General features: G+C 38.9%; 1 protein-coding gene across 4 annotated transcripts in view; it reads left to right on the top strand.

Annotated features, from left to right (window-relative positions):
* antxr2a (ANTXR cell adhesion molecule 2a) overlaps positions 1 to 22,475 on the top strand; it is a 207,684-nt gene that overhangs the window by 126,832 nt on the left and 58,377 nt on the right. For 2 of the 4 annotated variants that reach the window (XM_080287458.1, XM_080287455.1), the window contains exons 17-18: positions 9,032 to 9,169; positions 10,386 to 10,422. In XM_080287458.1, coding sequence (XP_080143584.1) covers positions 9,032 to 9,100 — 69 coding nt within the window. In that variant the 3' untranslated portion in view covers positions 9,101 to 9,169; positions 10,386 to 10,422. The remainder of the gene's footprint in view (positions 1 to 9,031; positions 9,170 to 10,385; positions 10,423 to 22,475) is intronic. The other 2 variants (XM_080287457.1, XM_080287456.1) reach the window with 1 other exon arrangement.

Here is a 22,475-nt window from a genome sequence, read left to right as displayed (position 1 = left end):
TAGGACATGACTTTCTGATGCGCACATATGTTTGGTTCCTGCTCCCTCCCTCTCTCTGTCTGTCGGTCTTTGTGTTTGGCCCATTTGTTTTGCATCTCACTTTGTGCGTTGAAGCGCTGGCCGCTCGAGGATCTTCCTCGCTTGTCGTATGCTCTGACGGACGGCCTGCTCATGCAGAGCAGCCATGGTGCTGATGCCGGGCATGAAATGAAACATTCTCTTTATCAACTTGGCATGTCAACAGAGAGAGAGAGTGTGGGCTGAGGGGGGAGAGACGGAGAGAAAGGAAGATTCTCTGAAGACAGAGGAGAGGGTACAGAGGGGTATCCAGACAGAGAAAGATATTATCACACATGGCTAACTAGCCATGAGCCCGGTCAGGGAAGTCATTTGACAATGCATGTGCACATATGTAAACACACACACACACACACACACACACACACACACACACACACACACACACACACACACACACACACACACACACACACTGTTGCTTCAGACTTGTGCTGTGCTGAAATCAAAGCCTCTCCTCAGCCCACGTGGAGGGAAAACCCTTTGCCATGACAACACAATGTTATTAAACTCATAAAAAGGATAGATTTTAAATTCTCTTAAATGATTTTATGTTCTTTAAAAAATATATTATAAATAAAAGTTACACCAAAACCAAATCTCAGCATGTTCCAGACACTCTAATCAGATTTCAGTTTTCAGTAATGCAGTAATGTAACAAGTTACTGTACTAAATTCAGTAATCACATTACAGTTACAATTATGTTGTTACTTCCATATTTTGATGTATTGTATAAAAGCTGCTAACAAAGGCTGTGATGAGCAGTCAGACTTGTAGCGTTGGAGCCTCCATTTCTACTATCTATCTATCTATCTATCTATCTATCTATCTATCTATCTATCTATCTATCTATCTATCTATCTATCTGTCTATCTGTCTGTCTGTCTGTCTGTCTATATAAATAATATATCTATAGATATAAGCAGGATTGTACATTTTACTATGGAGTGTACTGCAACTATGATGTGAGTACTCCATAGTTGGGTTTTGAAGAACAGTTTCTTTGATGCCCTTTTGCTGTCTATAGTTCAGTACATTGAAAGCCGAGCCCAGTGCACAGTCCCTGCTTCATGCCCACAATCTAGTGATTGCTCCATTTTCCTTTGTCAGTGCAAGCTGCTGCTTCAGACTGCTAAATGCAGAATATATGTAAGGAAGGTTCAAATTCACTCTCTTTTAATTCTTTCTAGTTATGAGCAAAGAGCATGACAAGGATCTTACATATGTCAGAGATTATAATGTGTGCCAGACAAACTGCACTCGTGGACATGCCAGAACCTCGTGGAATGATCCCTTGGTTATGACAGAGCCCTTTTTATTTCCCTGATAAGACTTGACTGTGGTGGTGGTGGTGTGGCGATGGGTTGTAATGCTGACTCCGACCAGAAGAGGGCTCCCTCAACCTCTGGAGGCCTTAGGAGGGTTACAGCTGCAGTGAAGGGGCATGTGAGTCAGGAGAGGGTGAGCTCAGAGAGGGTTTATCGGCTGGAAAATCTGAGTGGATAGATCAAAAATACTAATGCTGAGGGAGAGAACGTGCATGTCTGCACAACCACTGCTTAGCACAGAGAGGCTCCCTCCACACTGCTCAGTTCCTCAGCTGGAAACTGGGATTCCAGGTGTGCTGGGGAAAAGAGCACTTTGTGTTTTGTGGAAAAGTGATGTTTCCACTTAGAGTTTAAAAGTGCAAAAATTACTGAAACTGATCTACCACACCGGTGATAAATTGGTCACTCAGTGGGGACTTCTGGGGAGGTCAGTGGATGCCACCATCAGAGCAGTCTGGGTGTTTTAACGGCTCCACCGTGGGCGACTCCGATCTGACACACCTCACATCCCTGTCTATTGGAATAACGCGGGGGTGGTGTGACAGAACATGTTTCCCCCGCTGATATCTTGTTCCCCCGCCGGCGCCATCCGACAGTCAGAGTTGCCGCTCCGAGGAGAGCAAGGCTTTATAATTGTAACCACATCCAATTAAGTTTTCAATTCAGCCCCCTATTAATCAGGCCAGTGATCAGAAAGGCAGAAGCCACAGAGCATTTCCTGCAGAGACCTGTGAAGGGAGCAGTGTCTGATTCACAACAAGAGGATCGTTTCTGAGGGGAATATTTTTCTGCCTCTCAGTGTTTGGGCTTAAACTGCAGGAGGGGGGATGTTAATTCTGTGCCACAAAAGCAACCAACCGTTAACAGAGAGTTACATCCTGTTTAAAAGTTGTTTCACTTTATCTCCTTCCTTTTTCATTAGTTTATGTGCATCAGATTGTGGTTTTGGAGGAGCTTTTTCTTGTTTTATGGGTTTTTATGTAACATTGTCAGTTAAAATCACGTTTTGTTTTAATTTGATTAAACTTGACATTTTTAAAAATGGCTGCTGTGCCCTATCTGCCAGACTACAGACACCTGACAGTGTTTCTTGAACAATGCATCTCATTACCTTATGACCATTTGTGACCTTTGTTTAATTGCTTTATTTTCCACTGTGTATTGAAAACATACCAATAATCACAGTGGAAGTCCAGCAATTTAGTATTCTACTTATCAGTAATATGACTTGTGAGAAACAGACAAAAAAAAGGTCAAAATTGAAAAAGCAAAGGCAAAGATATTCTGACTTTTAGCTCTCAGTGCAGAAAAAGCTTTCACCTGGAATTCTGTCCCAGTCACACCAGTCAATAGTCACAGCATTGCACTCTACGTTTATGTGATTATGAAGCAGAAAGCTTCAAGGCTGAAGAATGAAGCCAAGTCAAAGGTGACAAAAATTGCAGTTCCTCTAACGTCCACTTGAGGCTGGATCTAAAAGCCAGTTCCTCCCATTTTAGACTCACATGTTTCACTATCCAGCGTTTAAAACATTACAAATCATGTTTATAGACTCATACAAAAATGTTTTTGCCCATATTTGGATAGTTTCCCCTGTTAGAGCTCATCTTTTTTCATTTTGGGTTTGGCCGCTTTAATTGACAGCTGTCTCGACACGGGCAGGTAGTATCTGTGAGCCAGTCACTACTAGACCTCTCCACTGTATTTGCTCTCAGTGGCTTTTTGAACATATTATTGACAAATAATATGGTTTGTTGTCCACTACAAATCATCCAAAAGGTTTTTGCTTCAGGATAAGTGAATAAAATTCTAGTATTATTTTAGTCTGTCCCTTAATACTAATTAGCTCTTATTTGCATCTTTGCACTTCAATAATACAGTTTATGGATGCGCCTGGTTAGCCAGCTTCATAGCAGATAACTTGGCTTCCAAATATATTGACGTCTTGGTCCAAAAGTTCCACACAGTGGCGCCTGAAATGGAAGCATCAAAATGACAAAACCAATCCAAAACCAGTACTTGTGTCATGGTTGCTGTGTCCATTATTCACCTCTGCTGTGGTCTGGTTCTGTTAGAGGTGTCTTCCTGTTCAAAGGGAGTTTATCCTTCCCACTGTCACCAAGTGGAGTTTTCTCTCTATTATTATCAGGTCTTTACCTTGTATTGTAAAGTGCCTTGAGGTGACTGTTGTTGTGAAAAATTCACATTGAACTTTTAAATTAACGAGCATTTAAGCTAACATGTTTAGCCAAGGAGTCACACGAGCAGACATGGACCGAGACACTTCTTGTCCATGACGGTGAATCAGAGGGTAATATTTCCTGAGTATTTAATGAACTCACCTGAGACTATATTGGAGATATGTTACAGAAGAAAAAACTATAAACTGCTGTATAACTATAAAACTGTAGCGGGAGAAACAAACATTGTTTTTCCCTCTAATAGAAAATTAATGTCCAAGAAAACAGGTTAATAAATTGATTTTTGCTTTCTGAAATGCCACGAGCCTGTGCTGAGATTTAATCAGGCCATCTCTGCCTGATAACTGATACCCAAATCCCAAAAAGGCTTTGCCCCCGATATGACACAGACATTTTGCTGGTCATATCCAAGCCCTGGGTCTTCATTTGATATTATTATTGTTATTCAATTTTATGAGTGGGAATTTCCTTCAGTTTGACCGTTCCTCTTGGGATTGTGTTGAATGTCATGTAAGTGTGGAATGTGGACAATAAGCTGTACATTATCACTGAAATCCTTCGGCCATAAACTATGTGCCCATATGTAACCCAAAGCCTTGGGGTGTGACAGGGGAAGTGTATTGGGACATGGTTATAATCACGATCCATCTAATGGATCAGGCTGATCTAATCCACAAATAGTTACAGTTGAGCTTTGAGCTGCTAAATCCACACGCAGCTGACTGTCAAACAATAACAGAAATTGAAGTCGTTGTGGCGAGCTACCTTTTTTGTAATCCCCGTGATGAGTTAAAGTGTAGGAGAGAAAGCTTTTTGTTGTTGGACAGATTGTAATCTACGTGACAGCGGGGGACAGTCACCCCAGCTTTGATCTGAACCACCGTAACGCACGGTGCATTTATCGCCTCACTGAAAGAGGTTTTAGTTTAATCTAAAATATTTGTTAGCATTTAAATGTTGGTTAAATTTGATGAACTCCTGCTTTTAAAAGGAGCTTTCAGTTATCTTTAGTTTGATTACATTTTCATTATCAGACTGTAGTTTGGGGGGGTATACTTGAGCCCAGCTTACTTTTGATTCCCTCCAACTTTTTAAACCTTAGATCTTCATGTTTTACACATTTAACTTCACTGACGCAACAGAGGGTCACTCATTCTTATTACAACTTTTTATTTAGTTCATCTGTAAATTGGACCATGAAGGAAAATTTAGGTGATCGCAGAATAAACTGCTAACGTCTAACTAAACCGTCGCTGCTCGCTGAAAACGGCAGAACCCTAACAAACTTTGGCTAAACCCAGCAGTCCTGATGGGAATCCAAATCATTGACATTGAGGAATAGACACAATAATCACTTTAAGTAAAGTCCAGCGAGTGATAAATAAACTGAAGAGTGGTAAGTCACTGGGCTCAGACTGAATTCAAGCAGAAATGCTCAAGAATGGTGGAGAGCCAATCTGCCGAGTGTTATTTAACACCTGTTCAAAAGTTTGGGGCCATGTGGACTCATTCCAATGTAAAAAAAAGAAAAAGAAAAAGGAGACAAAACCTTATGTGAACCACAGAAGCATGAGCTTAATAAACCACTAAAGAAAATTCTACAGAAATTTAGAAAAGTAAATAAAGTTTATACACTAGCCATTATGTGAATAGAGCTGAATACTGTAAATGGTGAAGCCTTAAGTCTCAGTGTGTTCCTTGATTCCGCATAGACAGATTAGAGTAAGCGCAACGTAAAATAAAACTTTTATTTTGGTAAATCTTGCTGCCAGCACTTGAATGTAATTTAACACTGGAGAGTGTTATAGTATAGCCAAGTAAGTTAAAAAGATCAATGATAATTAAAAAATCTAACTTGATTAAACATCATACTATATAAGTCTGTACACTGGCTAATGTAATATTATTTATTTCATTAATATTATTGATAATTTCATTGAATACTATTCATTTGTTATCTTTGATGAAAGCTCAGCTCTAATGGGACAGCAATGTGTAGGTATGCATGTTCTGAACCCAGCAGTCTCAGTGGGATAGGAGGGCAACAAAAGGTGTGTGTGTGTGTGTGTGTGTTCAGTAATACACGAAACAGATTTAACTGCATTTGAGGAGAAAGTGGTGACAACATGGCTGACTCATAAGTCTGCTGTCGCTCAGCATGTGAAACAGGGATAAGCCCTCAGCCTGAACAATAGACTGGGCCCCCTGTACAGGCATCTGACATGCTTTAGCTCAGATTAGTGTGTAAAATATAGGTTATCCTCCGAGGTGACAAATGGGCTTCATAGAAGTCTAAACAGTGATACTGATTTGACACAGTGCTGCTGTTTTAAAGCTCCCCCATTATAAAGCTGTTTATTTGTGTATTTGATAAGCAATATGCAAATAGACACGTGCCATAAACCAAGTTCTTTATTGCATGCTTAGACACGTAACCCATAAACTGAATGAAATCATTAAAAAATATTTGTTATTTTTATAGTCGTAAGATCAAAGTGCAGATGTTTTAAAAGTTATCTTATACTGAACAGCTACAAAAAGATTAGAGCTTTATTAGCGCCAAGAAATACATGCTCTTAGTGGGAATGGGACATATTAAAGATTAATCGTCACTACAATAATGTAAAGTAAAGCAACTGGTCACAACAATTAATTTAAGCCATTCATGCTCAATAAGTCAGTAACTGTACATATAATATTAACTAGGAAAAGTAGCTCTATTGTTTTACTACCCGTTGCTTTTAATTCACACATTTGCATTTGTGATAGGGGGTAATTAGGATCTATTTATTATTCACACAATCCCTCATAAAAGGCTAATGAGCATTTGTTTTGACGACAGTAAAAATGCAAGAGAAAACGATTTATATTTGTTAGCACTCACAGGTCATTATGCTGCAGCTATTTGTCAGGGGCGTAGCATCCCCGGCTTGATCTGAGTCAGGGAGAGAGATCACTCATTCATTCTTCCTCTTGGGACAAAGATCCAGCTGTATTTCTAAGAGACATTATTATTATTATTATTATTATTATTAGTAGTAGTAGTATTATCATTATTGTCATTGTTGTTGTTGTTGCTTTTATGGTGTATTTGTTTATGGTTTATACTACCTTTAGTTTTTCCACTGACGTAATTTAACTGACGCTATTATTAGTTTTTGTGTAAAGCTTTAAATGCATTAAATAAATAGACAAAGTCATGTTTTTGTCTCTTTGGAGTCTCAGAGCCATAATTTAAAGAGAGAGTTTGATGCACAGATTTATGAACAAGCTCTACGCTGTCTTTGGCTTAGAGCCATGTCAGTCAAATCATAACTGCCCCAAACTACATTTTTTAAAAGCGTTTTTAAAACTTCCTAGGTGATTTATGTTTTGTTTTGTTGTTTTGTTTTTAACTCACCTCCAATGTATTTTAAAATGTCTATTTTGTGTAGTTAATTAAATAAATTGCAATAAATAAATAATTTATTAATGACTTTTAGAAAAATGTGATGGAAAGGAAGATGGAAACTTTGGGGTGGAAGGGGCACCCTAAGGTAAGGGTTACGGCAGAGATACTTGTCACACTACAAACTTAATTTTTTCATAAATTTTTAACCGGTTATGTTAAGAAAATTTCCCAAAAAAACGTTTTACTGTATTGAATTAGCCATTAAGAGCTAAAAGAATATATTCAAAACATTATATATATAAGAATATATTCAAAACAATCAGTGTTGCCAATTTAGCGACTTTGTCGCTATATTTAGCGAGTTTTCAGACCCCTTAGCGACTTTTTTTCTAAAGAAAGTTGCTAAAAAAAGACGTGAAAGCGTGTATTGCTTTTACTCTCAACAAGCAGCGGGTGCTGTAACGCAGTCAGTTCTTCTTTTACTCTTTTACTCTTATGCTGTTTTGTGGATCACAAGGTTTAAAACTACTTATAAACACACACACACACACACACAAAGTAACTCCACCAAAGTGCCTATTTCGGGTCACTTGCCGGTCCAAGCCCGGGTAAAGGAGCAGGGTTGGAATTGTGACATTAAAAAAAACAATAATTGCTAAAAGAAATTTAATTTGTAGTTCTAAATAGACTCTAAATGCATTTAGGACGTTTTTAACTCACTTTATGTCTCTTCCACGATGTTATTTCTCTCTCCAACAACATAGGTTACAATTAGATTAGCATGATCAATTATGCAAATTAGGCGATGACGTCATTTAGCGACTTCTAGCGACTTTTAGGACAACCAATAGCGATTTTCCTTACTGAGGAGTTGGCAACACTGAAAACAATGAGTTTTTTGCATTCCAGTGAATTTGAAGTCAGCTTGCCCCACCCCTTAGCTAGCTTATAATTTTCTGGAAGCTCAAGTTTGACAACCTGGCTTAGTCTGAACTGTGTCCAGAGAGAAAAAATGTCGACAGGTAAGACGTACCAAAAATAGTTCAGTAAAGTTAGCATAGTGACTGCTGAGTGGAAAATACGTTACATTTATGTAGTTAGCTTGTTTAGTTAGCTTAGCTTAGCTAGCCTGAGCTTGCTTGTTGATAGCTTAGCTGAGATTCACACTAGCTAGTTAAATGTACAGGTGTTACTGCATGGCAGCCAGGAAGGCTCTGTCAACTGCAAGACTTGATACATAGGATACATGGTCATTCAAATATAAGTTGTGAAGTACAACTTAAAAATGACTCGTTTGACTCACTGAATCCTAAAAGAACATATTTGATGAAAGTTTTAAATATAACTCCTACTAATCATTGAGACAATACTTTTACCAGAGAAATTAGCTGAGAAAATAACATGTAAACAAAACAAGTTAACCTTTGAGCATTTTTCTATATTGTGTTACAAAACTGCAAATATGATAAAACGTACACTATAGAAGATATGGAAATTAAAAACATTAAAACAATGAGCATTTTCATGATGGTGCAAGCCTTTAAATTATCCCAGGTATGGCCTAAATAATACACGATCTGACGAATGAGCACTTTCATTTACATTTCATTTGACAACTTGTGCCACTGTTCTTGATGAGGATGCTCCTTCACAATATGTTCAGCATCCATCGTGGTGGAAACAGTGTAGAAATAGTGTGTGGAGTGATGATTGAGGGGAAATATCAAAAAAGCTCTCCCCTCGATGCAGCGCCAAGACATTAATGGCTCAAAGGTGAGAGGGCCGATGAACTAGCATGTCTCCACTCTCCTGGAGGCCTGCTGGCCTTCACCTGTTCCCTGTCCTCTACTCCTCCACCGAGTTTTCCCCCCTGCCCCGCAACAGACGTCTTATCAAACGTGACTGATTGCTGTAATCTGGACTCTAGGCAGCCATTAAGCAAATTACCTGAATCATTGCGAGGATTAGTCTCATTAACACATGATTAGCATCAAATTAAAATAATGAGTGTTTAACTTGTGATGTCTTCCAGTTGTTGGAACAGCTTGATCAGCCACACCAGGCTGACAGAGGGGGCAACCCTGCGTGTCAGGGGTCCTAAATTGGCAGGGGCCAACCGTGGTGAAGGGGATGGACCTTCACTGGATTACCAAGAGTCGGCTGGCTGAAGGTAAACCTTTAATCTCAAGGTATTTTGCTGAAACATGTCACCCCAGGGGTTGCATTATAATTTGTACAATGTCCAGTTTGCCAAACTCAACACCAATATACAAGTGTCAGATTTGACAAGAAAGCTGTCCAGAAAAAAAAAAGGAAATATGGCATTTATTTTATGGATTTTGTATTTATTTGCACAAAATCAAAAACATTAATGCCAAATAACATCAAAATACTTGGTTAAAGCTGTGTGAATGCCGAGCCCAGAAGCCAGACCCTGAACTTCAACAGGTAACAAAGGCAGTGATGAACAGTCAGGCTGCAGCCTCCATTTCTATCCACTGATGCTTCTACAGTAGAATCACTGTAGTGATAGCTTCAAAGTGTCTTTGTGTTGATTTTCATTTTTGCTGCGTGCCATCAGCTTTGTGTTCATGCCTAAATACTAAGAGAAAGATCATGCACACCCTGATTAATAAATTGAATAAATGAATAAATTACTTTGGTAAACTGTTCTCTTGGGAGTAACTGATTACTTCCACTGCATTACTTTAAAAGAGGACATGAAACACTACACATATAAACGCTAATTTACACCATTGAGTCCTGCTCTCAAAAACTGACATAGATGTAACTCTGTCTGTGAAGCTGGACTTAAGAAATAAGTCCTTAAAGTTAAAGTTTAAAAAAATGTTTAGCACCACCTTCAGTCAGTACGGAACGTGACTTCATATGGTTGGTTGGTTGGTTGCGGCTAATAGCTAACATAAACTAATGTAAGTCTAACTAGTGACAGAATCGATTATGAAAAAATGACACCAAGGGGATGTTAAAACCGAGTATATACTGTCTGCTTTCGCTGTCTGTCTCTTTAGCAGTAAGGTTGTTCAGACTGACAGAAACATATTTTTCCTCCTCTGGCCGAGTGTACCGAGCGACAGGATCAGTGCTATTTTATACAAGCAAATTCAGACAGTTTACAACATAACAGCTCACTACATGCACATCACACCACAAATGTAACTACGTTTCTTACTGAAGCACAAGCACAAATCACATCAGCACGTCTGCAGTGCTCCGAGGAAGAGATGCCCACTTTTTGGAGACCTTGTTTTTTTCCCCCTCACATCATTTCACTGATTAAATTACTTTATTATATTAGTGATCAAAAGCGAAGCCCACATGTATGTGAAGGAGACTGTAATGTGGAGATTTTTATTTCCCTGCAGACATACTGATGGATCTTAGGATTTCCAATCATCTTGGGTAAGAAACAGTTTTGTTTTTTGTGTTTGTGAACCCTGTTTGGTGAACCCTCAAAGCAGAGCCAATGAGACCCCAGTGAGGATGAGACCCAAAGTGATAGCTTACCAATAATATTATATAATGAAATCGAATTTGCTAAATTCTTATCAATTCCCATCCATCCCTAATGAAAAGCAAAATAAAATTGTGCTTATTCATTAGTTATTTTCTTCCACAATTTAATTCATTATTATGACTTTATTGTTATTATTGTATTGTTGAGATATCCTACTGTGAGATGTGATATAATGTCACTTATTAATTCTATTAGGTCAATTTATAATTTAAAAATTTAAACAATTGTGAGTTAATAGTTGTATTTATTATGTATACATGGATTAAAAACAACAACAACAACAACAACAAACCCAAGGCTGTATGACATCTATTTTAAAACTTGCTGGTAACAAGATTTAGAAAAACCTTCGACTGTTCGTTCAAATCCCGGAGTACGCAGACATTTAGCAACATCTGTCAAACCATAATTAATCAACATTCACAGATGTTGCTTTCTTTCAACCTGTTGACATTTCCCCAAAAAGCTCTTGGAACAGAGAACATCAGGTTACTTTAATAAATACCAAAATGTTCCACATTATCATCCATACAATCCACCATCAGGCCCTTTTCACCTCTATGAAGTGAAGATGAGCAAATGTCCCGAATCAGCAGAGGAGTGCAGTGCACCTTCTGCTCTTATCTCAACAGAAGATTTATTTTAATACCAGAAATGCATATTTAGTAACCGCTAAGTGTAGTTAAAAACTCTAATGCTAACCTGCTGCTTGGAGATTATGGACACAGAATGATATTATGTTTTATCAGAGGAGCGGGGGAGTGTGGATGTCAAGTGCTCGCCCAGATGCACGATTTAATACCATACACACTGAGTACAATTCCCTTTTTTTTTGTACTAATGAAAACAATAGCAGCACTAAACACTTCAGCCCACATTTAATTTAATCTTTGAGGGATTATCTTCTTCGGCTAATGTCAGAGTGTAAGAAGCCCTGTGAATATTAAATACATTTCCTCTGCAGATGCTCCGGCAACATTGTCAGGATAATGTCAACAGATTTTTTTCTGAGTTTCTTCATATGGGTGGAATTACTTCATGAAACATTTATGGGGAGGCGTTTGCCTTTCCTGAGTTTTCCATTAAACTTGAATGTCATGACACGAAGGGGCGGGGTTTGAGGATAAAATTTGTGTTAATGGCCTTGTGTTCCTTTGGCTTTGGCTAAATTAAAGGGCTTAGCAAATCCATCTTAACCGTGACTATACTGCCACGGGGTGAAGGGAGGAGAAACCCGCTGCAGCATTGTGCAGGATATTATATCTTAGAATAATCAGCTGAAGCTCTGATTCAGTGTGTGGTATGAATTGAATAAATTCATGCATTAGTTAAGTTTGAAAAACTAACACACACAGTTTGATCAAAGTTGTTTTTTGATTGTTCTGTTTGAAAGGGAACCTCTTACACTTTTATGCATGTTTATATATGCACGCACACGTGCACGCAGTATATTAATTAAGTCATACTACCAATACGTTTGGCAGGAGCCAGTACACAGCAACACACTACCAGGCATGAGAACAACAAAGTGTGTGAGGTGAAATATGATGATATGATCCTGTAAGAACAGAAGCAACATGCAGAGATAAAAACAAGTTCAAACTGTGTTGTGTGGTAGTCAGAAATAAGTGAAAATTAGTTCCAGTGCAAAACTAGCAAGTTGACTGCAGCTGTGCAGTCATTGGAGAGCAGTTTGGGGTTGGACGTGATCCTTAAAGAATATTTGAATGGTTCCCTCTGAAAATTGAATGGTATTTTTGCTTGAAATGCTTTGCTGGAAGTGGATAACCGTCCCCATTAACAGTTCAGCTTGTCAGCTTCCTTTTTCCTGATAGTTTAAGCAGAATGCAGCTTGTTGTAAATGGTTCTTATATAACACTTTTCTACTCTGCCTGAGCACTCATGGTCCTTTATACAACATGCCTCATTCAACCATTCACACAAGCACTTTTTTCTATGCTTTTTCCTACTGAAGTGCTAATCTAATATTCACACACATTCACCCCACAGCCACTCCTTGTAGTTCCATGTTTTTAAAGGGAGGGAAGATAGTAAAAAAGTGACTGTATGAATGAATTTGGATAGTAGAGACAGAAAACAAAGAGAAAAGAAGAACAGAGGAGAAAAGATGTAAATGGGTGCTTATAATTTGAGGTTTTTAAAATGATGACAGGAAACATACACGAGCGGACTCACAAACAGCCGAAGTACAGAGATTTTTAGGCAAGACACTCTGTGTTTAAACATTTATATTAGTGCTTCAATCTAAATGTAGCTGAAACAAAGCAAATAGAGAATTGAGTGTAACAAATCAATACCAATCCATGCCCTATCTGAGGTCAGTCAGAAGTACAATTTTCAAGATTTCTTCCCCTGAAAATGCTGTAAAGACATCATGAACTAGTTGTCTAGTTCTGTGGTGGAAAACAGCTTTCTATCAACCACATTTATGTACTGTTTGCCATATTTAATTGACAAACGGTAGATAGTTTAAATTTTTATCAGAGGAAAAACACAGAAAGCAGATTTTTTTTTTTTCCATGTTGGGCATGTTTGCTGTATACTTTATATTTCACTCACTTATTTAACACCGATTGTGTTAAATATTATTTTCTTTTAAATGGAGATTGGTTGATGGTTTGACTTGATGGCCGTGAACAGAGTACCACCTTGAATTTCACTTGTCTAAACATTGTCGTTTCCAAGTATTCATTAAACATTGCAATGTCAAAACGTTGTAAACTACTGTGGTTTTAAGTACTTTCTGAGCAGGTCTAGGTTAACTATTGACACGGTGCTTGAACAGACCCTCGGGTATGTAAAAAATCAGAAACATCATCAGCTGTGTTGCCATTTTTCCTCCCAGCAAAGGAAGTTTACAGTAGCCTGTCTCTGTTTGTAACCAGTGTGGATTATACAGTTGTATCATCCGTAAGTGACGGTGCCGATCCTTACTAAAATTCAGCAACTCTAAAATGGCTTTGGTTCTTTCTGAAATCACTTATAAAGTAGACAAATTTAATACCCAGAGCCAAAACTCACTAGCATTTGCATAGCGGCTGACAGTAATTTCCCCACATTGTTATTGCTTTATGTCTGTCTGAGCCCATCTGTGATCTCTGTAGCGGCGAACGGTATTTCTCACTGAGTGCACTGTTGGGCTGGCGTACTGCTTTTTTCTGCAAGTGAATGAAAAGTCATCCTAAGGACATAGCGACACAGCCTAATTGCAGTTGATTAATAAAATACTAGCGCAGGCACCAGTTGGCAACTTCATTATTATGTTTCTCAAACAGATTAATTGCGCTGAACAATATGAGCCTGCCACCAGTGATAGCAAGACTTTGGATACAAAGGCAGTCATCAAGACTGAGCCTGGCTTACATTAGTCATTTTAAATAGCTCACTCAATGATTACTCTCATGTGCAATCTCTGAGGTACAGGGATGTGGCGTTAGGAGCAAGCAGATGCCCAAATGTCTAACAAGTACAACTGATCGTTGTTTTTCAGAGCAAAAGACATTTAAATCACTGTCAGTGTGGCCATCATGAAAACAACTTTGCAATAAAATCTTTATATTTATCAGAACATAAGACCCAAATATTCCACATACTCATAGTGCCCGTAGTTTTTGCTTAGACTCAGTTAATGAACTTAAGCTGAAGGGAAAAGAGGATCCTTCCCTCACGACAGCAAATAGCCAAGGGCAATAGCCGATAACTAATGTGTGGAATATTGCAATTAGCATGGCAAAGTACTTACAGGGATCAAATTAAAAAATTCATTAACGCTCGCACTTAATTAAGAAACACTTTTCGGTTTACATGATAAATTATGACACCTATTAAATCTTCCACTACAAGCTGTAATGGCCTTCTTTGCTCCTGGGTATAGGCAGTGTTTCTTTTCAGGTTCAAAGAACTCTCCAAGGAACTTTTATTAGGAATAATGTTTCCCTGCAAGGGATACTGGAGCAGCCATTTTAGAGAAGACGTGCTAGCATTTCCCCCCCTCTGTTGCTGCTGTTGCACCTCGGCATCTTCGCTGAGCGTGTTACTCTTAATTGAAACAAGATCGGAAAGAGGCTTGAAATGGGTGTTTAGTTTTAGGAGGATTGAAGTAATAGGTTAAGGTTGAAACTGATAATGTTTGTGAGAAAGATGAAGATACTGTAGAGGTCTTAAAGCACTTTATACTGCGTGGTGTTGGACTGTAGCAACATGTGTGTCATTATTGTTAAAGAAGGAATCAAATGCTAAACTGCACCAAAAACAGATCTCAGCATGTTAGCCTACCCAGGTTAAGTCTATGTATGGGAAACACTACCCTGCTATGTGTATTGACCTTCACGCTCCTCAGTGGTCATTAGACTTTTATTTTCTCAGTAAAAATCAATTTCATTGGTTTTAAAGCTAGATTTTAGATTTTAGAAACATAAAATAGAAATGATCTTCATTGCATACAGCTGGGAGAGTTTAAAAGGTTCCTAAACGTAACCAGAAATGCTAATGAGATGTTGCGTTGAGCGGCCCGTGAAGGCTACAAACAGAGGGGCCTTGTTTACTTCAACATTATAAGACATTAAAACATCATGTACGTTTCTACTGTCACCTGGTTATAGTTGTTCAAAGTCATGCACCTGTAATATATCAATATGATTATAGAAATCAGCCACTGTTGTAGAGAACAGATTACTTTTTTATTAAGTGAGTCACTAAAATCAACATGCAACAGCTTTAACTGAAAACTATGAACTGAACTTCTGCTGTTTTGGATAGTGGCTATAGCATGTTATTTATTTAATGATATTTCACTTTTTTACATTATCAATAAATTACCTATAATTCAAAAATGTTTACATGAACCTTGAGGAGTGGATTATCTGTTTACAGCCTACATGGTACCTGTGATCTTCTAAGATAATAATCAGTGGTTTGGCTGCAGGCTACAGTGTTTTTTAATTTAATTTTTTTTGATTAAAATTACTTCTCCTTTTTTCCAGAGTCATGCAGAAAAAGCTGTGAGAAAACAGCAGTAAATAAGCAGGAAATGTGCACTGAAGTTCAGTCAGTGCTGTGTTCTGAGGCGTCTGTTAGATCCCTGAGCAGGGAAGCCCTGCAGCCTTAATCATCTCATTTATATACCAAAGATGATTCCACACACCGGTAAACATTAAACTTATCATCTCAATCAAGCAAGTAAATAAATTTGATTTGTAGAACAGCCCTCACTGATGAACCTGTTGGTACACAATGGAGTAAGAGGAGATTATATCAATGCAGGCACCTGAGGTGGCCTAAATATGCCACGGATTTCTCATAGCAGTCAAAGAGCCCTTGACAAGAGCCCTCTTGAACTTTGATTGGCTCAAGTGGCCATCATAGACAACCTCTTTATTGCGGTAATCTTGGCTTTCTAATATATTCAAAAAGGCAGCTGAGCCTAGGCGCATACTGTAAATTTGGCACAAATTTGCTCACAACACAAATAATTGCCTAAAATCTCCCCCTATGTGCACTACTCTGAATCAAAGTATTGGACAGACAGTTATCTGGTCAGATACTGTACCACATGTTGTAATTTCTCCGTTACATATTTTTCAGCCTCCTTTTTCATCAGCCCTTTGAGTAAATAATTGGCAGAGCGTGTGACAAAATGGCCGGTAGTCATGAGCGTGCAAATCTGCGGTTAATTTGAAGCATCGAAGCAGGGCCTGGCTCACTTCTGTTAGATTATTTAAAACAAGTGTCCAGAGCCATGTGCCATGACAAAATTATTAACTGTGTATTTCATAATGTTACTGACAATATGTTAACGTGTTTTTTCGCCTCCCCCTGCCGTGAACAGATGGGTCCTTTTACTTTATTTTCCACATCAAGTATGATTATTTCTTTGTGCCAAAAGCCACCTGCCGTTCCTTGGTCTCTGTTCTAATTATTTATGTTGGTAATACACAGCAGGACTTGTTATCAGTTGGATGGTATCTTAATAAAGGAAGGCACATCAACATATTGACATCATCTTCAAGGGGAAAATTTATCACTGCACAAAAACAGGGAGAGGGGGGTACCAGAGCGGATCAGGCCATGTGCCAACACTTCCAGATCTGACCTCCTTTTGTTCCCAGACTCCTCAGTTTGCTCCCCAGCACACATCTTTGGAACCATGTGATGATAATTAGGTGAAAGCCCATTAAAAAGTCAAATAAGAGAGAATACATTATCATTGAGACACCAAGACCTGATCATTTTCAGTTGTGTGTGTGTGACAGAAAAGGACGCAGTGATCCAACAGCTGATTGGAAAAGATGAAAATGTCTTTATTTGTTTATGGCACGTAAAGGGTGTGATCACAGCTGGTATTGTTTCTTATGTCCAATTTACAATTATAATGTCTTTTTGGTCGCTCGTAATTCTCGATCTGCTTTCAAAAGAACTAGTTCTTGTAAATATACAGTGGGGCAAAAAAGTATTTAGTCAGCCACCGATTGTGCAAGTTCCCCCACCTAAAATGATGACAGAGGTCAGTAATTTGCACCAGAGGTACACTTCAACTGTGAGAGACAGAATGTGAAAAAAAAATCCATGAATCCACATGGTAGGATTTGTAAAGAATTTATTCGTAAATCAGGGTGGAAAATAAGTATTTGGTCAATAACAAAAATACAACTCAATACTTTGTAACATAACCTTTGTTGGCAATAACAGAGGTCAAACGTTTACTATAGGTCTTTACCAGGTTTGCACACACAGTAGCTGGTATTTTGGCCCATTCCTCCATGCAGATCTTCTCGAGAGCAGTGATGTTTTGGGGCCGTCGCCGAGCAACACGGACTTTCAACTCCCGCCACAGATTTTCTATGGGGTTGAGGTCTGGAGACTGGCTAGGCCACTCCAGGACTTTCAAATGCTTCTTACGGAGCCACTCCTTTGTTGCCCGGGCGGTGTGTTTTGGATCATTGTCATGTTGGAAGACCCAGCCTTGTTTCATCTTCAAAGTTCTCACTGATGGAAGGAGGTTTTGGCTCAAAATCTCACGATACATGGCCCCATTCATTCTGTCCTTAACACGGATCAGTCGTCCTGTCCCCTTGGCAGAAAAACAGCCCCATAGCATGATGTTTCCACCCCCATGCTTCACAGTAGGTATGGTGTTCTTGGGATGCAACTCAGTATTCTTCTTCCTCCAAACACGACGAGTTGAGTTTATATCAAAAAGTTCTACTTTGGTTTCATCTGACCACATGACATTCTCCCAATCCTCTGCTGTATCATCCATGTGCTCTCTGGCAAACTTCAGACGGGCCTGGACATGCACTGGCTTCAGCAGCGGAACACGTCTGGCACTGCGGGATTTGATTCCCTGCCGTTGTAGTGTGTTACTGATGGTGACCTTTGTTACTTTGGTCCCAGCTCTCTGCAGGTCATTCACCAGGTCCCCCCGTGTGGTTCTGGGATCTTTGCTCACCGTTCTCATGATCATTTTGACCCCACGGGATGAGATCTTGCGTGGAGCCCCAGATCGAGGGAGATTATCAGTGGTCTTGTATGTCTTCCATTTTCTGATGATTGCTCCCACAGTTGATTTTTTCACACCAAGCTGCTTGCCTATTGTAGATTCACTCTTCCCAGTCTGGTGCAGGTCTACAATACTTTTCCTGGTGTCCTTCGAAAGCTCTTTGGTCTTGGCCATGGCGGAGTTTGGAGTCTGACTGTTTGAGGCTGTGGACAGGTGTCTTTTATACAGATGATGAGTTCGAACAGGTGCCATTCATACAGGTAACGAGTGGGGGACAGAAAAGCTTCTTACAGAAGACGTTACAGGTCTGTGAGAGCCAGAGATTTTCCTTGTTTGAGGTGACCAAATACTTATTTTCCACCCTGATTTACGAATAAATTCTTTACAAATCCTACCATGTGAATTCATGGATTTTTTTTTTCACATTCTGTCTCTCACAGTTGAAGTGTACCTCTGGTGCAAATTACTGACCTCTGTCATCATTTTAAGTGGGGGAACTTGCACAATCGGTGGCTGACTAAATACTTTTTTGCCCCACTGTAAATCCTTGGAATATGTAAGTGGCTTTTCTGGAGAGGGTTCTAGCAGGTTGTGACTTTTACAAACAAGAGAAATCCAAGAAATCCAAGAAATCAAGGTTTGCTGTTGTTATTGTGGTGAAATGCAAAAATGCAGCGTATCTTAGGTGCATCTACTAAATATCTCAGAGTCTCAAAGTCACAGTCAGAGGTCATATTTTCTTAAAATCTTGGAAGTAACCAATGAATTTCAAATTGATACCATAGGTGCCGCTACTGAAAATCTGAGACGCATTTGAATTGTGGTGACCTCGACCTCAAGGTCAGAGGTCAAGTTTTCTGAAAATCTTGTAACCCCCCCCCCCCCCCCCAAAAAAAAAAAACAGGTTCAACACCTTCGTTACCCGTTTGATAGGATGCAGGTCTAAGCTTCTTCCACATTGACTTCACCTTTTAGACTCTGAGACTATTTCCATCTTTTGCATACAGCTGCATACAGCATACAAGCCTCAGGTTAAATAGATTCTGGCTTTACAGTTTTTCTTTTCCTCCTTGGTTTTCAGCCTAGAATTCAAACACTTTCGGTGATAGTGTTTGTTGATAGATTTGATTTGCATGAAGTTCATTCTTGTGTATTTGGATATGAGGACATGGTTTCCTATTTTCCCCAAGAGGACTGCATCTTTGAAAAGCCACTACTTGGGCATTAAACATTGAAAATGATTAAATGGAATCAATAAAGACTTAAACTTATACTGATGAACGATCAACTATCCAAAACATAATCACATGGTACATATTTAAAATCAAAAGCCTGATGAAAACAAAGAACTTTTATGGTGCTTCTGACTTGGACAAGTAACGTAAAGGAATAAAGGAAGCTGAGAAAAATCCCTGTTCCAGCAATGCTTGTTCGCAGATGGGGGAAATGTTACATCAGCAGTTCCCCGCAGAGCCAGAGAAAGGAGATTGAGTCAAAATATTGCAAATGAAAGTAGCAATTAAGTTAAGTATTCACGGCATTTCAAAGCGTCCTGCGGTGGGGATGGGTCACTCTTAATCAGGGCTCCACTGTTCTAAAATATAGAACACTTGCAATTAAACATAGTCGATACTTTAATCCCTGAGAGCTAAAAATGAATACAACGTAATTACAATTCCACATGTACAGCTCTGCTCATTACTAATGTGACTGGAAAAGGATTCAGAAATATGTCATTGATGATGGCTGATGCATTATAATTACAGATTTCTCTATCCTTTTTGAGCTTTTCTATCCATCCCAGGCCAAACACAAAGGCTGACGTATTAGTCCACGAGGAAGCTGGATTTAAAAGGGTTACAAAATCTTTATCTACCCATTTAAGAGCATATATGGTGCAGAGAGGAAAAGCCATTGTGGAGCTCAGACAATGCACTGACCATAAATCCATAATAGCCTTTAGGATTAAAGAATATGCTCTCCGAGTTTAATTACATATTGCTTCTGAGAGGTTTACCCCACTGGGATGAAGAAGCCCACTGGCTGTCCTCATGACTGCAGATGAGGGAGAAGGCTGGAAAATTAACAGAAGGATTTATTTAATCTCAACTAGTGAAAGTTTTTGTATGATAATACATCTACATTTAGTTCCATGTGGCTGTATAAAGAAAAAGAGGCCATCTTATAAAGGACATAAGCTGTGCACACACAGATGTGCAACACTTTTCCTCAGAAGGCTGCACTGACTTGGATACAGTGAAGCCCTTAGATACAGTTGAAGCGCTGATCAGCTGAGTATAAACCAGGTTCAGGTTTGAACAAAGGTGCAGACTTGAATATAATTAAGAACGTGATGCATTGAGTATTTCCTCTTCAGTCACCTTTCTCACTCACTCTGTGTTAATAGACCTCCCTGCACTGAATCATACTTGTTATTAATCTCTGGCCGTCTTCCACAGCATGTCTTTATCCTGTCTTCCTTCTCTCACCCTAGCTGGTCATGGCAGATGGCCCCGCCCCTCCCTGAGCCTGGAGTTTCTTCCTGTTAAAAGGAAGTTTTTCCTTCCCACTGTCGCCAAAGTGCTTGCTCATAGGGGGTCATATGATTGTTGAGTTTTTCCTCTGTATGTATCATTGTAGGGTCTACCTTACAATATAAAGCGCCTTGAGGCGACTTGTTGTGATTTGGCATTGTATAAATGAAACTGAATTGAATGTGAATGGAGGAAAGTTTTGCTAAATCCATGCTTGCATATACAGTGTTTCCCTCACACAGACTTGGACAGGCTGGCTGTCTTGGTGTACCTTTTTTATCAGTTGCAGTTATTTGCTAAAGAACTTCATACCACAGTTAAATGGGTAGTTTTTGTTGTGCTTTGACAATATGCTGTAAGCTGGAGATCTACTCTAACCACATCCTGCAGGTAGGTGGAGAACTGGGTGCTGCTACTCCAGACTCATGGAATTCAGGTAGTCATATATTAACTGAGATGGCAGCAGAAGAAACACAGCTCAAGTTCAGCTGTAGTGCTTTTTCAACCTTGGTATACCATGTAGGGTATCTATGTATGTAGTCATATCTATGTAGCAACAACAGGCTCTCAGTTGCAGGTTAAATTACAGTAAAACAGAGTTTTGAGACTAATTGAAACCATACAGGGTGGTGCTGTTAACACTTAGCAAGCTACTTTTTTGCTGTCTTTGTTAACAAATTCAGCTGTGGGAACATAATGATAAGCTAATGTGTAATAGGAACGCTGCAGTGATAGTTACTTAAAGTGACCTTTTTAGTTTACATAGATATTCAGTTAAAAGTCATAAAGGATTTCTTAATAATTCCATTAACTATTAATTCACTTTTGCAGCTCCAAGGGTCATTTCTATTTAACAAAGAAAAAATAAACTCTTGAGATTAAAGAGAAACAGCCAACTTAGTTCCAAACTTATAAACTATAAGAATTTACTGTGCTTACCTTTAAAAATAAATAAATAAAAAAGCAACTGCTTAGTGACCCAAAACTTCTGAACAGGTGTGTACTGGTATTTGAACTTGTTTTGTTCTTTCTTCCTGGTCCTCACAGGTTAATATTCCCCGTTGACTGTGGAGCCTTTAAGAGGCGACAGGTTGTGTGTAGGAAACTGTCAAAGGGCGCCATATGTTTCTTCTGCTCTAAAGGACAGTGACTCACTGAATGTAGGTTAGCACCTGCTTCATAAATGTAATACTGGAGTGAACTTTGTCGCGCTGCAAAAGAAACACCTAAATCTGTAGATGATTTTTTTTTTTTAACATGGATCATTTATTAACAAGCTTTTTTTATGTCTTCCAGTTAAATGATACCTGCAATGTCATGGGGAGGAATTCATTAGAGCCGTTTATAACAGGTCTTAAATGTTCTCGTTTGTTTTTTAAAGTCTTGTAGTGAACACACTGAAAGGACAGTTAACCCTTGTGTTAAGAGTTTGCTTTGAATTCCACTAAACAGCATTGAGAGTTGGCATAAAAAGTTTAAAACAAAAGAAGAGCTCACCTAGCTGAGACAGACGAGCACAGTGCTGCAGGACAGTGGCACAATAATTCAGTAAGTTATGGAAATTACTTCTATTGAGTACACTTCTTTGAAGACTATGGGGGAGATTATTAGGTTGGTTTTAATTAGTATGCAAATGTATTTCTTTATGATCACTTTCATCCTTTCTTCATTATATTTCATCTCTCTATTTATCCTTCACGAAAGAGAAAGATTCAATTCACTTTGTCTTGTGTTGGAGCGCTAATTTATTGCTTGTAATTAATTTCAAATGCATTAACCATTAATCAGACACATCTGTACAATTATGTGCTAAGAATCTCTCTTTTAGCTTACCTTCCAATTCTGCAGCCTTACCATTTACCATCAAAGAGATCTAATTTGATTG

The sequence above is a fragment of the Astatotilapia calliptera genome, chromosome 12 (genome assembly GCF_964374335.1).
Source record: "Astatotilapia calliptera chromosome 12, fAstCal68.1, whole genome shotgun sequence".
NCBI lineage: Eukaryota > Metazoa > Chordata > Actinopteri > Cichliformes > Cichlidae > Astatotilapia > Astatotilapia calliptera.
Note: the sequence above shows the minus strand (reverse complement) of the source record. Positions and strands in the feature narration are given on the sequence as shown.